The sequence below is a fragment of the Eublepharis macularius genome, chromosome 8, assembly GCF_028583425.1.
Source record: "Eublepharis macularius isolate TG4126 chromosome 8, MPM_Emac_v1.0, whole genome shotgun sequence".
Taxonomy (NCBI): Eukaryota; Metazoa; Chordata; class Lepidosauria; order Squamata; family Eublepharidae; genus Eublepharis; species Eublepharis macularius.
Genome location: NC_072797.1, coordinates 23,735,121 through 23,749,981, shown reverse-complemented (window position 1 = coordinate 23,749,981; position 14,861 = coordinate 23,735,121). Strand labels below are relative to the sequence as shown.

At 41.1% G+C, this 14,861-nt stretch overlaps 1 protein-coding gene across 2 annotated transcripts in view; it reads right to left on the bottom strand.

Annotated features, from left to right (window-relative positions):
- Nucleotides 1-224: 224 nt before the first annotated feature.
- The window catches only part of WDR70 (WD repeat domain 70), a 131,463-nt gene continuing 116,826 nt past the window's right edge, over nucleotides 225-14,861 (bottom strand). For both annotated transcript variants that reach the window (XM_054987346.1, XM_054987347.1), the window contains exons 14-18: nucleotides 12,349-12,449; nucleotides 8,837-8,916; nucleotides 5,967-6,083; nucleotides 5,578-5,740; nucleotides 225-1,808 (exon numbers count right to left, since the gene is read on the bottom strand). In XM_054987346.1, the coding sequence (XP_054843321.1) occupies nucleotides 1,721-1,808; nucleotides 5,578-5,740; nucleotides 5,967-6,083; nucleotides 8,837-8,916; nucleotides 12,349-12,449 (549 nt within the window). In that variant the 3' untranslated portion in view covers nucleotides 225-1,720. The remainder of the gene's footprint in view (nucleotides 1,809-5,577; nucleotides 5,741-5,966; nucleotides 6,084-8,836; nucleotides 8,917-12,348; nucleotides 12,450-14,861) is intronic.

Below are 14,861 nucleotides of genomic sequence, written 5' to 3'. Positions count from 1 at the left end.
AGAGAAACTATCATATACAGAAAAACAATTTAGGTAACTATCAGTAGACTCAGGCATTCACTAGACTGGTTCAGATTATTTTGCTAGATTACCAGATGACAGTTATGATTGTTTTAAAATTTCTTAAGATTATGCTTTTACATTTTAGCGATGTTTTAAACCACAGAGTATGATGGACTTCCATGTCCAGAATATATGGCAAATCAGAGACCTTTTTGAACATTGGCTTAACATTATTTTGGGCTCTCTGACCCATAGTTTCATCACCTCCCAGGACCTCTTTCAGATCCTTGGATTGGTCCATAAAGCTACTTCTGTCTCTATGGTCAGTTTGAGCTTTTGATCCAAAAGATAATGTTCCCTTTCTTTATAGAAGCTGGACTGCAAACAATCTGACAGCTTTGTTGTTTGAATAGCTCGAATCTTTGTGAACACTGTGTCATTAAAAAACGTCAGTGGTTCCCCAAGGAACAGTCACAAGACAATATATATAGTTCGATCACCATCCAAAGTGTGTCAGTGTTGATAAGTCATAAGTATAACTTCTTCTGAATGTCTTTCAATTCCCCATTCATTCTTTGAGTCTCCTGTAATGTTCTCTTGGACTGTTTCATTTTTTAAACTGAACTATTTCACTGAACAACAGGTCAAGATGTTAAATCTCTATGATATTTTGGTATCCATTGCAGAAACTTACTATCACACTCCAGACCTTGGCTGTTTCCACATGGCTTAACTTGTTCTGGAAAACAGCAAAATCTCGCGTGAGAAGACGCTGTTATCGCATCTTCTCACACGATAACAGCATCTTCTTGTGCGATTTCACGCGATAGCGTCTTCTCACGCAATTTCGTGCAAGATTTCGCTGTTTTCCAGAACAAGGTAAGCCGTGTGGAAATGGCCCTAATTATTACAGTATTAGTAAACATATAGACAACTGGGGATAAAGGCCTTCCTCTTATGAACATCGAGATGTTATTGTTTCCTGGAACAGAATAATTGGCCTGTTGTACACAATCAATAAAAGAGATAATATTAATTTCTATTTGAGACAATGAGTTGGATCGAAAGTACTCTTTTGCTCAGAGAATGATTCTTCCACTCACAGAATAATTCACTCTGTGAACAGAAGTTTCCTTCTATGAGAAGAAGAGTACCACTGATCCAGCTCTATGGATTAGATCTTACATCTATAAAGAAATAGTCTCATGTTATAGATAACTAAAAATAAACATATTGGTTAGGAATACAAGTTACTGTACAATTCACACATTAGCAATATATTCTAGAAACAGCTGTCATAGTCAAATTAAATTAGCAACAAAACATTTACAACAAATATAGAACTTAAAATTGTTCTACACCTTCCTATGAATCTGTGAGTATTTTGTTTTCTCAAAAGTCTTCAGTGATATATGACATCATCTGAAAAGTCATCTGAGGGCAAGAAAATGTTTTTAAGTCAAACTTGGGCTAATAAAAATGGAAGAAAAATGGCTCTAAAAGAAAACAAAATTTTAAAAAATAAGCTTTTATTTACGAGTTCTGTTTACAAAATGCAGATTCAATGTAAGTGATTCTAGTTCACTTTATGATGGTCTTCTTTCAAGTCCTGTGCATGTAAGCAATTTTACTTGCAGAAATTTGTTTCCTCTTGCATAAGGAAAAAGAATTCAACTTAATTCCAGCTGTCTTGTGAGACTCTTCCAATTTAAATTCTTCAAATTTTACGTTTTTTCCATTCTGGCTTGTCATCTGTTTCATCTTCGTCAGATTCTACTTCAGCAAAAACTGTAGTTGGTTGAGTCCTAAAAAGTATTAAGGATGGGGGGAGATTATATGGCAGTTCTGCAAAAGCAAATAGGTTCATGGTGCCTTCAAAACTAAAATAAAAGGACCTGCCCATATTAGTCTCACTTTTTCCTTTTAATAAGAAAGGCAAATGAAAGAATCAAAAGCAGTGCCGTGATTAGTTATTGCTATGTCCAGGGAGGAACCCAGCTCTACACAAGACACATCTAAGGAACTAACTGCCTGTCCCCCTGTCAGAGTGTCAGTTGTCTTGTCAAACTTCTTGCCAGAGTTGCGCCATGTTAACATGCTATAATCTGTAGTTGTTTAGTTTTCCTCCCTCCAGGCCCAGGTGGTACCCAGGCCGCATATACCCATGGGAGCGAAGAGTCCTTATCAGCCCGTTCCAGCCAACGACCTTGATGTCCTCATCTTCTCATGCCTTCGCAGACAGGACTAGGGGGGGAGGCTGGGAATGGGTGTTTGAAGTGTTGTTACTTTCATTTTATGTGTCATTCTCAACAAAGCTTTCGTTCAGCCAAGGGTCTTCAGCTCTTGGATTGTGGACACCTGTATCCTGAGCATAGTCTTTCAATAAACCTTTTGGAATCAAGAAACTTGTGCTTCTTGAGGAAGGGGGGAGACGAACTCTAGATAACTGGGATTCCATAGTCTGACACCCCCTCTATTGCTGTCCTCAGCCAGCAGGTGAAGACTTTTGTCTCATTACTGTTTTAAATGTTATTTTAAATTTAAATTGTTTAAAGTTTTAAATTGGTTAATGTTTGCCACCTTGGGAATCCTATTTGGATAGAAAAGTGGCATACAAATGGAAAGGAAAGAAGGAAAGAAGGAAGGAAGGAAGGAAGACTAGCTGACCTTCGGTGGTTCATTGGGAATTTTGCTACAATCCACTTTTTTTGCATTCAAGGATTCTATCTGGACTTATCAATTAGGCCATGGTGATCCCTTTCTGTTTTCTCCCACACCCTTTTCTGCCTCAATCCTGGTAGGGGAAGAAGGTTGGTATTATCTTTGTGCCAGATGGATAGGACCTGGGCTGAGCTTCTGTACTTCCTATGCTGCAGATACTTGGCTTGGGTGTGGTTAGAGATGTGAGGCTTTGGACTGGGGCAAAGGGCAAAATTGAGTCAGCTCAGTGGATCCGGGATCAGCGCAACCACTGGAGTTGTGTTGCGTATTTCTATTGCTTTCTTTTGCATACATTCTATTTTTTTTTAGATTTCTTTGTAAGCTGCTTTGAGTCCCCAGTGGGAACAAAAGTACGAGAGAAATCAATCGGGTTCCTGGCTGAGCTTTCCCCCTTATTTCCTAATACCCCTTTCTGCCATCACCAGTCCCAACCTCCCCTCCAACAATTAAATTAATTAAAAGGGGGTTTAGGTGCAATTTCAAGCCCTACCCATTCAGGTTGGCAGGGCTTGTGCACAAAAGCAGCTAGAAGACAGACAGACTTTTTAGCACGCAATGTGTACCACCGAGATTGTGATACTTTGATATGAAAGAAACAAAGATCGATCGTGAAATAGGCTCTGTAACACAGGAATAACTTCTCAGTCCTTTGACACGAAACAGGTTATCATAAATTAAGTTGTCACGGCCAATGCTCACACAGTGCTCCCTCCCCAGCACTGCTATCATCTGATGCATAAGCACTCTGGACTTGGGTCCAGCCCACTTCTCACCTGCCTCTGTTCTTAACAAGAAACCGTAACATGAGCTGCCCATGTACAAGTCAGCACCTTCTCTGAATTACTAGTGTAGTTTTAAAACTTTCATGTTCGCTCCATTGCAGGCGTCAGGGGTGAAATCTAATACGCAATCAATGAAGCTAACAAGCCAAATACAATTGGGAGATCTCTATCAGGCTGGCAGAATGAAATGTACTATTGGCTTTGAAGGGGAGGTGGTGGTGGTGACCATCCTAACGAGGAGAAAATTAGTAAATCTTTGCTTGTTAATAAAAAAAAAAGTTACACAGAAATCCCATCACTTCCGGCAAACCTTTCAGAAATGCTCTTTCAAGTACAAAGCTGCCTCAGATATGTGGGTAACAGAAACACAGCTGTACTGGTTATAAGAACATGAGGGCATCTATGCTTGATCAGGCCAATGGTTCATTTAACCCAGCATCCTGTTTCTAAACAGAGTCCCCCAGAAGGTTTATAATCAGGGCAGAGAGTCTGGTGTTCTTGCCTCCCCCCCCCCCGCCCCTCCGCCACAGTACTGGCATTCCGAAGATTACTACCTCTAGACATGGAGGCTCCATTTATTCATCATAATTAACAGCCATTTATAGACTTACCCTCCATGAACTGCTCTTGCCCCCTTTAAAGCTAACTAAACTAGTAGCCATCATCACCACATTCTAGTTACTGTTTGAGAGAAGTCCTTCCTTGCTGTATCATGAATGTACTTGTTCTGAAACTTCACAAGGTACCTGTGAGTTCTAGTATTACAGGAGAGGGAGGAAGAGTTCTCGCGATCCATTTTCTCCACTTCATAATTTGATTGCGTCCCCCTTAGTCCCCTTTTCTCTATACTAAAGGCCTCAAACTTCTAAGCCTCTCTTTATACAGAAAGTGCTTGATCCCTTGATCCTTTTGGTTTCCTTTTTCTGCACTTTTTGCAGTGCTACAGTATTGTTTCTGAGAGCCAAGCTACAAGTGACTTTTTTCACGTGAAGAACACGTGATCGTTTTCACAAGTTTTTCTGGGAACTGAAGTCCTAGTCTCCTTCCCCTCACTGCTAGAATCGCTGCCTGAAGAGCCAGAGAAAGCCGGCGGCAGCAGTAGCTTTTGCAAATTGTTCCTCCAGTCACAAGCCTGCTCTCAATGATCTTTGGGGGCAGGTACCTGCAACTTTCTCCCTGGGCGTCCTGCTCGGCTTCACCAACATGTCGGCTTTCTCCAGAGCAGCTCCCCGGGAGCAAGATGCCCAGGGAGAAAGTTGCAGCTGCCCGCCCCCAAAGATCGTTGAGAGCAGGCTTGTGACTGGAGGAACGATTTGCAAAAGCTGCTGATGCCGCCGGCTTTCTCTGGCTCTTCAGGCAGCGATTCTAACAGTGAGGGGAAGGACACTGGGACTTCAGTTCCCAGAAAAACTTGCAAAAACGATCAAGTGTTCTTCACGTGAAAAAAGTCACTTGTAGCTTGGCTCTGAGATACAGCGAACACAGTTGTATGCAGTATTTCAACTCTAGCTGCACCACAGACCATACACGGGAATTAGAAGACATGGCTATCTTGTTTTCAATCTCTTTGCTTCCTAGCACAGCATTTGTCTTTTTTCAAATTCGCACACTGAGTTAATATTTCCATCGAAATTCTGACACCCTTCTTGAAACGCAGCAGTGTCAGAATGGGCAAATGCCTACATTTTCTGTAGTGATAAATGAAGCAACGAATTCGTTCAGTTTCTTTGACACTCCCCCCCCCCCCGTCTTCTTTTAGTCAACTCCAACAGCCTTCCAATGGCTTAAAAGACCACTAAGTCTCTTTTTTTAACATTAGAATCTTTTTGCGTTTTTAAAAAGGTCTCATTTTATTCCAAGCATGTAGGAATGTTGTGAAAATAGTCTCCCTAAAGAAAGAGCTCTGATATCCTATCAGTTTTCCCCATTAGTGGCAAAAGTCCAAAAAAGGCAGAGAATGGTGTTGTTAAGTAAGTCATCTGCTTACATTCAAGTTCACTAGGTCTCTCAAACATATTACAGTTGACACTGTTCTTTGGGGTTTTTTTTCCTTTTAAGAAAACTTCCTTACTTTGAATATGCTGGAGCAACCCAGTAGGGGTTCTCCTCGGCTTCCTTGGCATGTCGTAAAATGGCCTCCCGGGGGTTGCTATCGTCAGTCTTATCCAGTGCAATATTCTTGACAATGTATGAAGACAGAGTCCCACCATGAGTCCCGACACGGCCACCACGACCTAACAGAGGAAGAAATGAGAGAATAAACAGATGCACACAGTGGAAAAACAAATTAAGTGAGCGGAAGAGATGACGTAAAGAAGAAGAAAAAAATTCTGTTCGTACGAAAGGGAGGGGGGAAGTTAGCTATTGTACCAGTGCAGCAACATCTTCAAGCTTTTAACTGTTATAGACTGTATGCAGCTTCTCATCTTCGCATTCTGGCATTGGCTTCATTTTGTTTACCTGGTCCTGCTACTGGAGGCTCAGGCTTGTGAGATTTCATGGGATCCAGCCGATCTTTTTCCAACTGCTTTCTTGTACTTCTCTGGCGTGGTTCACGAAACATCGGGAGTGCGTGAGCTGCATTTTTTAAAAAGAAATTTTATTTAGAGAGAGAAGGCTTAAGTTTATGGGGATCAGCAATTTGTATTTATTCTTCCCACCCTTCTTCCAAGGAGCTCAGGATGTTATACTTAGTTCTCCTCTCCTCTATTTTATCCTCACAACCACCCTGTGAGGTAGGTTAGGCTGAGAGAAAGAGAGTGACTGGTCCAAGGTCACTAAGTAAGTTTCATGGCATGAACCCATCATGTCTCCTTAGTCCTTGACTAACACTCTACACCACACTTGGATTGACCGTTAACATGTGCCTTTTGGGTGCCTGAACATAACAGGCTAGACCGATGTGGAATAACTTCTTCATAACAACAACAACAACATTCGATTTATATACCGCCCTTCAGAACAACTTAATGCCCACTCAGAGCAGTTTACAAAGTATGTCATTATTATCCCCACAACAAAACACCCTGTGAGGTGGGTGGGGCTGAGAGAGCTCCAGAGAACTGTGATTAGTGACAGTGTAGTGGATTACTGCAACATACTCATTTGTGTTTACTCTTCCCTCTCAAAGGCTGTTCCACACTTAAAAATTACCACCTATGAAACAGATGTTAAGTTAGCTCAGCTATGAGAGATACAGTCCTACCATTGAAAAGAGAGGCTCCGGTGTCTATTCCTCACTCTTCCCCATAATGAAACTTAACATGTGATGCAACATGTTGTTAATTTTTTTTCCACATCACTCCACATCACTGATTGTTACTGGACGAAAAAGCAGCACATGCACCGTATAACATTACGTTCTACCACATGTACGTGTGTTTGTCACTGTGAGATCATACACATCCCCCCTTTGTAATAGATCCAGAGGAGTTACCCTTGTTAGTCTGCAGTAACAAAATAGCAAAGAGTCTAGTAGCACCTTTAAGACGAACCAACTTTATTGTAGCACAAGCTTTCGAGAGCCACAGCTCTCTTCATCAGATGCATCCAATGAAGAGAGCTATAGCTCTCGAAAGTTTATGCTACAATAAAGTTGGTTAGTCTTAAAGGTGCTACTGGACTCTTTGCTATTTTGCCCTTTCGTAATGCAGCAGTGATGCCAATTGTGCTTTTGTATGAAAATAAGAGTGATGACAAATGACAGGGATCTACAGACTCTGGATTGGCTCCCAAGAGCCCTGAGTGCCCCCCAATTAAAGAATGCCATCTCACCTCTCCCTTCCTTTTGCATTTCCTGAAAGGACAGCATGGGGGTATGGCGTGGGAGCGAGAGGCTGAGGCTGGACAGGGAAAGTTGTAGAAGTTGTGGACAACCCCTTGTATGAGCAGGAGTGCCTACCATTTGTTTGTGTATTGGATCTAACCCACTGTAAATAAACTTTGTATTTACTGGAAATAGAATGGTTGCTTTAGCTATGGACAGGAGACAGGGTGTAAATTTTTTACAATTCTCACTTTTCTAAATGGTCTTATCAAACAACAGCTCAATAAAAATAACAAGAATTAGGATGTGGAAAGAATGGGTATGAGATACTCTGTAACTTTTAGACACGGCTTGGGATGAAGAGGGAGGACCCACTGTCCTCAAGCTGTACAGTCCCAGGCAACGAAAATGGGTGCAAAGATGATACACAACACTGGGAAACAACAGTGGTGCAAACACAGCCCAATCCAACTTTTAGGGACTGTTTAATTTATTTGATTTAAATGAAACCATCATCTGGCTTAGGAAGCTTTAGAATTTTATGAATAAATGGCCATCTTTTACATCTGCTTGTTACATGAAGCACAAAGAGTCAAACTTTAGTTGCTAAGTGGCATGCTATATAATTTTTCACAGAACATTTGAGGTGGTTAACAAACCATTCCCATATGCAGCAGCAAGCTACTTCAATGAAAATCCATCAACAATAACGTGCCTCATTTTTAAAAGTAGCACTTAATCCTTCAAGTGAAATTGCTGCCGTCAGAGAATGTGATGTTTTAGATTAATGTAAAGTATTTATATCCCGCTTTTCTCAAAATCTACAGGACTTGAATTTCAGATTCCAGTACTGTCTACTTTGCTTCAATTGAGCCGCCAAACACTTTCAGCCCGTGCTGCTTCTCAGAAAGACTCTGGAAGCTAATGACATGGTTCAGCTGTAATGACAAACCACAGCTTATTAGCTATATGAATGAGCCTAGAACATTCACTGGCTAGTATGCTTCTTCTTCTCTCCTACCATTCTCCCCCTTTGTGAATGATGAGATAATTGAATTAAATCCCACTTTTGCAGCAAATTGCAGATTCTTGTCCCATCCAAATCACAAACTGTGGTTTGTTCAAATCTTTGCAAACCGGAATTAAACCAGAGCTTGAACTCCTGCTTTGGAGAGAAGAGCACAATTCACTTCATGGCTCAAATGTAACAACAAAATTGTTTGTTATAAAAGGGAGGCCTTTCATGAAGTGGCTGTCCAACAAGTGAAGAGGGAAGGTGTGAGCCTGAGGTTCTACCATCCAACTAGCAAGAAACCACAGTTTGTAATGCTAGAGTCTCTCAAACGTTCAAAAAAAGGAACATTTTAACCATTGTATGGAACAGAAGATTGAACTATTTCTGTAATTACGATTGAATCTACTGATGTTAGGGTGGGTCAACAATAGCAAGAATGAAGTGTTAAGAATGATCTGTACCACTTTTGTTTGCAGGTGATGGCCACTGTTCTTGAATGCATAAGAGAGTAAAAGTCCTATATTTCATAAGTATTTAAAAGTTGCTCACGTGTTATAATATAATCCTGTGTGAGAGTCTCTGCTTGTCTCTCTTTTCTTTTTGTTTTCACAACACACAATTTTGCTCCCCTGGGAAGAAAAGAGAAAAACTTGGTCAACAAAACAAACAGGAATCCTAGCAAAGTTTAAAAGTAGGATGCCTGAGAGAAATGCGGATATAGAAATATTTTAAATAAATAGGTTTAGAATTCAGAAAGACATTTCCAAAGAGTTTGCCAGTTTTAGAAGCTCAGCAACTAAAATGAATTTTTCATAGCACCAAGTTTCATTTATTTTGTTAAATCATGTCACCCTTAGATTTTATTTATTTTATTTTATTTATTTCATTTATAGTCCACCTTTCTCACTGAGACTCAAGGTGGATTACATAATGTGAGATTAGTACAATCAGTATCAAGGATATTTCCATAAACAGTGCCATAGGGTACATAAACATACGTTTACAAAGATATAGCACGAGCAAGAATCCAACACAGAGTTGAAGAAATGCTGAAACAGAGCATAAGCAATTCTTGGACTGACATTAGACAACATAGAACTAATCAGTAGGATCATACCTGAAACACAGGTAGCAAAGGGGGCGGGGCACCTGTCACACAGAGCTCCCCCTGTTGCCCATCCGCATCTTCAGTGGTCATGAGCCCTTTATTTATTCCATTTCCCACACAACGAAAGTGCTCTGTTTAATTAGACCCTGCAGTGCTTTCCATAGGTTCTGAGTCTGCTTGGTGGTGCTGCCTAACCTAGGAAGCAAATCTGCCTGCCGTTGCTCTCTGGTGCCCGGTCCCCTCTGTCTCCGGTCTCAGAGCCTTTTCCCTACCTTGAGAGCCGGCTCTGCTCCCCCCTTGACCAAGTTGTCTGCAAGAGAATCTTCTCTTGCCTTACTCTTACCAGCCTTCTTTCTTTGCAGTCTGTTCTCCCCCTCTCCCAATTGGGACACTCTTTTTCTCAGGTTCCAGCCTGGAGAAGGGGAAACTGCTCTGCCTGCTGCGACCCTGCCCTGCCCATGCCCTGGCTGTTTCAGCCTGGCCAGTGGTGGCACAGGGCCTATGTGTGGCTCTTGTAGCTCTGCTTCCTCACAATGCAACATCACAGTATCTAATGATGAATTTGTTGGCTCCTGGGCAGACAAACAAAAGTCACAGACTGAGTCACTCTTGGACCAGCAAGGGGTCTCTGCCTACCTGAGGGTCTTCTCAGGTATGCAGTAAAATATGACTTTGTTGCAGTACCATCTTAAGCAGGTCTGCTTAGAATCCTAGTTGAGTCTATTTGATCAGGATTACTCCCAGGAAAGGGTTCTCAGAATTGAACTGTAAATTAACCCCAAAAAATGTCCTGTTGAGGACTAAAAATTCCCCAGAATGGATAAAATGTTGAGAGCAATTGAGTGTCAGTCAAAATAAAAAGGTGAAGTGGGCAGAAACTAGACTGTTCAACCTTCTTAGAGAATCCTGGTAGATGAGAATATCCACATAAAATCCAGGACAGTTTTTATTATGAGAGGGATGTGAAACACTGCCAACCAAGGGGAGGGGGCAGACCACCTTAAATTCTTGATCTGGGAGGTATAGCTTGGCTTCTGACTGTGTAGTTCCTTATGTGGAACTCCTGAACTCCATCGATGATGACGTTTAATTTGTTCCTGCAATCCAGGGATCTAGGCTAATTTTAGAAGTAAATTTCTTCTCCTTGCTAGTTTGAAATAGAGGGTGGTGGTACTAGGGAAACAGCTTTTAAGGAATGACTAGCAAGGATTCATCTGAGCAGAAGAAAACACAACCCCAAAAATTCTGTACTAGAGACAGCAGTACTATGGGATGTCAGTAAGACTCTATTCTAGCAGAAGAATATGAGCCTTCAGCCCTGGATTAGAGACTGTCTAAAATTTACACTAAGAAAAAAGAAGAAATGAACCAAATTAACTTGCCATTTCTCACTTTCATATTTACTACTTTTTGATGTAAAGTGAATGAAAAGGGGATGCAAAAAGAGCGAACAGACCAGGAATCTGCTACAATTTCCTTAACACTTCTCTGAAAGTACAACTGTACATATGAACTGCAAAAATGCAAGTTAAGCAACATGCTTAGTGACCTGAGACTACTACAAAAATCTCAATAAATATAAAAGGGACAAGTTAGAGTGAATTAAAAGATTAATACAAGACCCCCTTGAAAATTCTTTATTAGGCCATAAAGATCAATGGAATATGCCTGATACAGCTGTGTTTTTTCCCCTTGTTCATTACACTAATGGAACCCAATAACACAATTTATGCAATGCTTTATACATAAGATACCAAAAATTTAACACATAGAGGCATGGATCCAGCAATGCACAAGTGGAAATATAAATTCATTTAGTGTGATTCTGCTTGTGCAAGGTCTTCTGCAACAGCTAATATTTTCCTTCCTATATTTTATGGTGCCTAGAAATTGCTTGCATGTCTTCCACAAGCAGAAAAATGACTTGGGATATGCTCTATTTAAGGAGCCAGCACCTGGTTGGTTTTTTCACACTTCTGCAAGGAGGACCCTAGCTCATGTGAAAATCCTCTGGAAGATTCAAATCATACTTTGCAAGAGCAACTCTTAAGTTGCTATGTCTTTCTCCCCCACCATTGCTTTGTTTTCTATTTTCTACACCATGACAATACAGCAGCTCTGCTCCTGACCTGATTTTAAACACTTCTTTTTAATTAATTAATTCATTATTCAAATTTTACAGATGGTTTATAAGCCATCCTGGACCCATGTTGGGAGAAAGACAGTATAAACCAGTAGATTACTTTAAAATGGACTTAGATAAATAAATAGGATTGAACGGGGACTCCATGGTCAGAGATAGTATAACTCTGAACAGGGGTCATTTCATAGAAAAAAGAGCTGGAGGAACTCATTTGCTTAACTCATTAGCATATGCCACACCCCTTGCCATCACCGGAAGTGTGTCATTAGCATAACTGATTTGCGTATGCCACACCCCCTGACATCACCTATCCTGGCTGTTTTGGACCCAATCCTGGCCATTCAGGGCCAAAACTGGGCCCAAAATGGAAAAGAAGGGGCTGAAAACGGCCGAAAAGGGGCCCCAAATGGTCAGGATCGGGCCACTGATAAGCGGGAGAGTGATGCACCACCCATCAGAGGCCCTATCTGGGCGGTTTTAGCACCAATCCAGGCTGAAATGGGCCCAAAATGGCTGAGAGTCAGGTGGGCGGGGCCACCTGACATGTGACCTCCTTGGGGAACTACCAGAACTGCGTTCCTGCACGTTCCCCCTCAAAATGAGCCCTGCCTCTGAATGCCAATTGCTGGGGAAGCTTTGGGTTCTGTGCTCCACCACTGAGAGAAACAGGATGCTGGACTAGATGGGTTGCTTTGCTATTCAGCAGAGCTCATCTTAATAAATAGATGAAACTGTGAACGTGGACAAAAAGTAATCCCACATTTTAACGAGTGGACACATAGGTTAAATTGGATTTAGAAAAAAAAGTACCTTTGACTTTTGATAGGATCGTAATATACTTTAGCTAATCCATTTCCTGTACCAACCATGATTTGGTTCAGCTTGGGGTGCCAGAGACAACGGACAACACTCTGAAAAATATAACAACAACAATAATGGTGCTTATATACTGCTCTTCTAGACAGATTAGTGCTACACTCAGAGCAGTGAACAAATTCAGTGCTGGTTTTATCCCCACAGTACAGATGGGGGTAGGGTTGCCAGGCCCCCTTACCTTCCCAGTGGGAGTGGAGTGGGCATCCTGCACTCACCAAGGAGGCCTTCTCCTGGAAGGGGCACGGTGATGTCACTTCCAGAAGTGATGTCGCATTCGGCGGGAATGTGCCCGCTGCATGCTGGCTCAGGAGGTTTTTGCTTCCCAGGCCTGTCCCCGAGCCTTCCCCTTCCCCGCTGGCCAAGTTAGTAGCAGCCGGGGGCCCCATTGGGGGCTGGCAGCCCTAGCTGGGGGGCTGGGCTGAGAGAAGTGGCTTGCCTAAAACCACCTGCTAAGCTCATGGCAGTAATGGGATTCGAACCAGCAGAATGCTGATCTGCAACCCAACCACTTAACCACTATGCTACAGCAGCTCTCTTGATCCATGATTTTAGTTTCAAATCAAGTGTTATATCCCAGCTTCACAGAATTCAGCTTTTTACAGGAAAATGCTAAAAAAGTTTATTGTCATAATATTCAGATTTTGCCAGGTCTGAAGAATCCTGTTTTAATGCCATTTCTAATGCTAAGACGGTTGCCAGCCCTTGGATGGAAGGCCCACCTGCATTTTCTAACTCCCATTTTTTACTGTAAACTGTGCATAGCAGAACCGTTTATAGTTCACATGGCATCACATTTTTGACAGCTACAAACTGATTTCTCTAGCATACATGTTATGCAGGGCACAACAGGATTCTGCAGACACTAAAGAAGTCAGAACTTCCACCTCTTAGAAAACTAATTCAGTAAGTATTCATTATGCACCCACTCTTACGCTATGATATATGTGCATCTGGTCCCATATGAACCTGCTTGCAATCTTATGGTTTCTGGAGAAGACCAGCTTTGCATGGTGCCATCTTTGGAGCTATAGCTGGTGGATATGAGAGGCAGGACTTTTCTACTGTGGCACCACAGCTGTTGAGTACTTCATTAAGTATTTTTATCCTGCTTTCTATCCCAAAATGGTCTGACCTAAAGTGACCTATAATACTTCTTTCCCTCTTCCACTTTATCCTCGCAGCATCTGCTCTGCAATATAGGTTAGGTTGAATGATGAGTGGCCCAAGGTCCACCGAGCTTCCATGGCAGAATGGAAATGCAAACCTGCATCTCCCATATCCTACTGATTTTATCATCCACATTTCTTGTTGAAATTCAAGGCAGATTACAGAATTAGAAATAATGAATTAATCACCCGTACGATACAAACAACACACAATGCAAAAGAACTAGATTGCAGAAATCAACAGAACAATGAAATAAAAATGGTGTAATTCAATCAATAAACAATGCAATATTTTTTAAAAACCTGCTTAAAACTTTTCACAGACATTAAAACCATAACTCTACTTCCTTTATGAAAAAGTTTTCAGTGTGGTTTGGCTCAATATTTGGTTTCCTTCCTCCACATTGTGAACGCTTTCTTCTTTTTGAAAGCATTTGGCATGATCTGACTTTTAAACTGTGCTTTGGCATGGTATTTTTGTTGTGTTTTATCAGTATTGTTTTTGTTTTATTAATCTGTAGGCTGGTTTGGATCTACGCTTTAGAGAAAGACGGGTAAAAAAGGGTTCTGTTTTCTTCACTGAAAACAATAAATAATATTTATACAAAGTACACCATTCTTAATGTGTTCTCATGTATTTATTAACTGAATCATTCAATTATGAGCTTCCACAAAGGAAAAAAATAACAAGAAAATCATTCCTTTAAGCCACACAGACTTGATTAATTAGGCAAACAGAAGTCAGTGTTGATTTTGAAAACACTGTACTTTAGCATAGTTCTACAATGTCAACAAATGCTTTTTTGCCAGGCAATTAAAGTAAAAAAATAATGAACCACCTCCATGAGACACCGCCCCCCCCCCCCCGGCTCGGAATTTCACAGATCAGCAATAGCAAACAAACACAGCATTCGGAAATATAATTTATTTCACTATCCAATGATTCTGTGAAAGCTGGAGGAAAAAAAAGACTTCCATATTTAAGTTAATGTATACACACATACTTTAATTATAAGAACGGAGCCTAAATTGAATTTAATTTGACTTTGGAGACTCTTAAATTATTTTATTATTTAAAAAAACCCACTTTGTATACCAAAAAGACTATGTAGGCATATCACGTTACCAATTTCCAGACCATTTGGCCAACCTTCCTACTCTTCTCCAATCCTAAACTCCAGTCCACTTTGTTTGAGTGTTAAATACGGTTCATTAGCTGCCATGTACCACAGACCCTGACTGAAAAGTAAACGAATTAAGCCATCATATGGAACAGCAAGA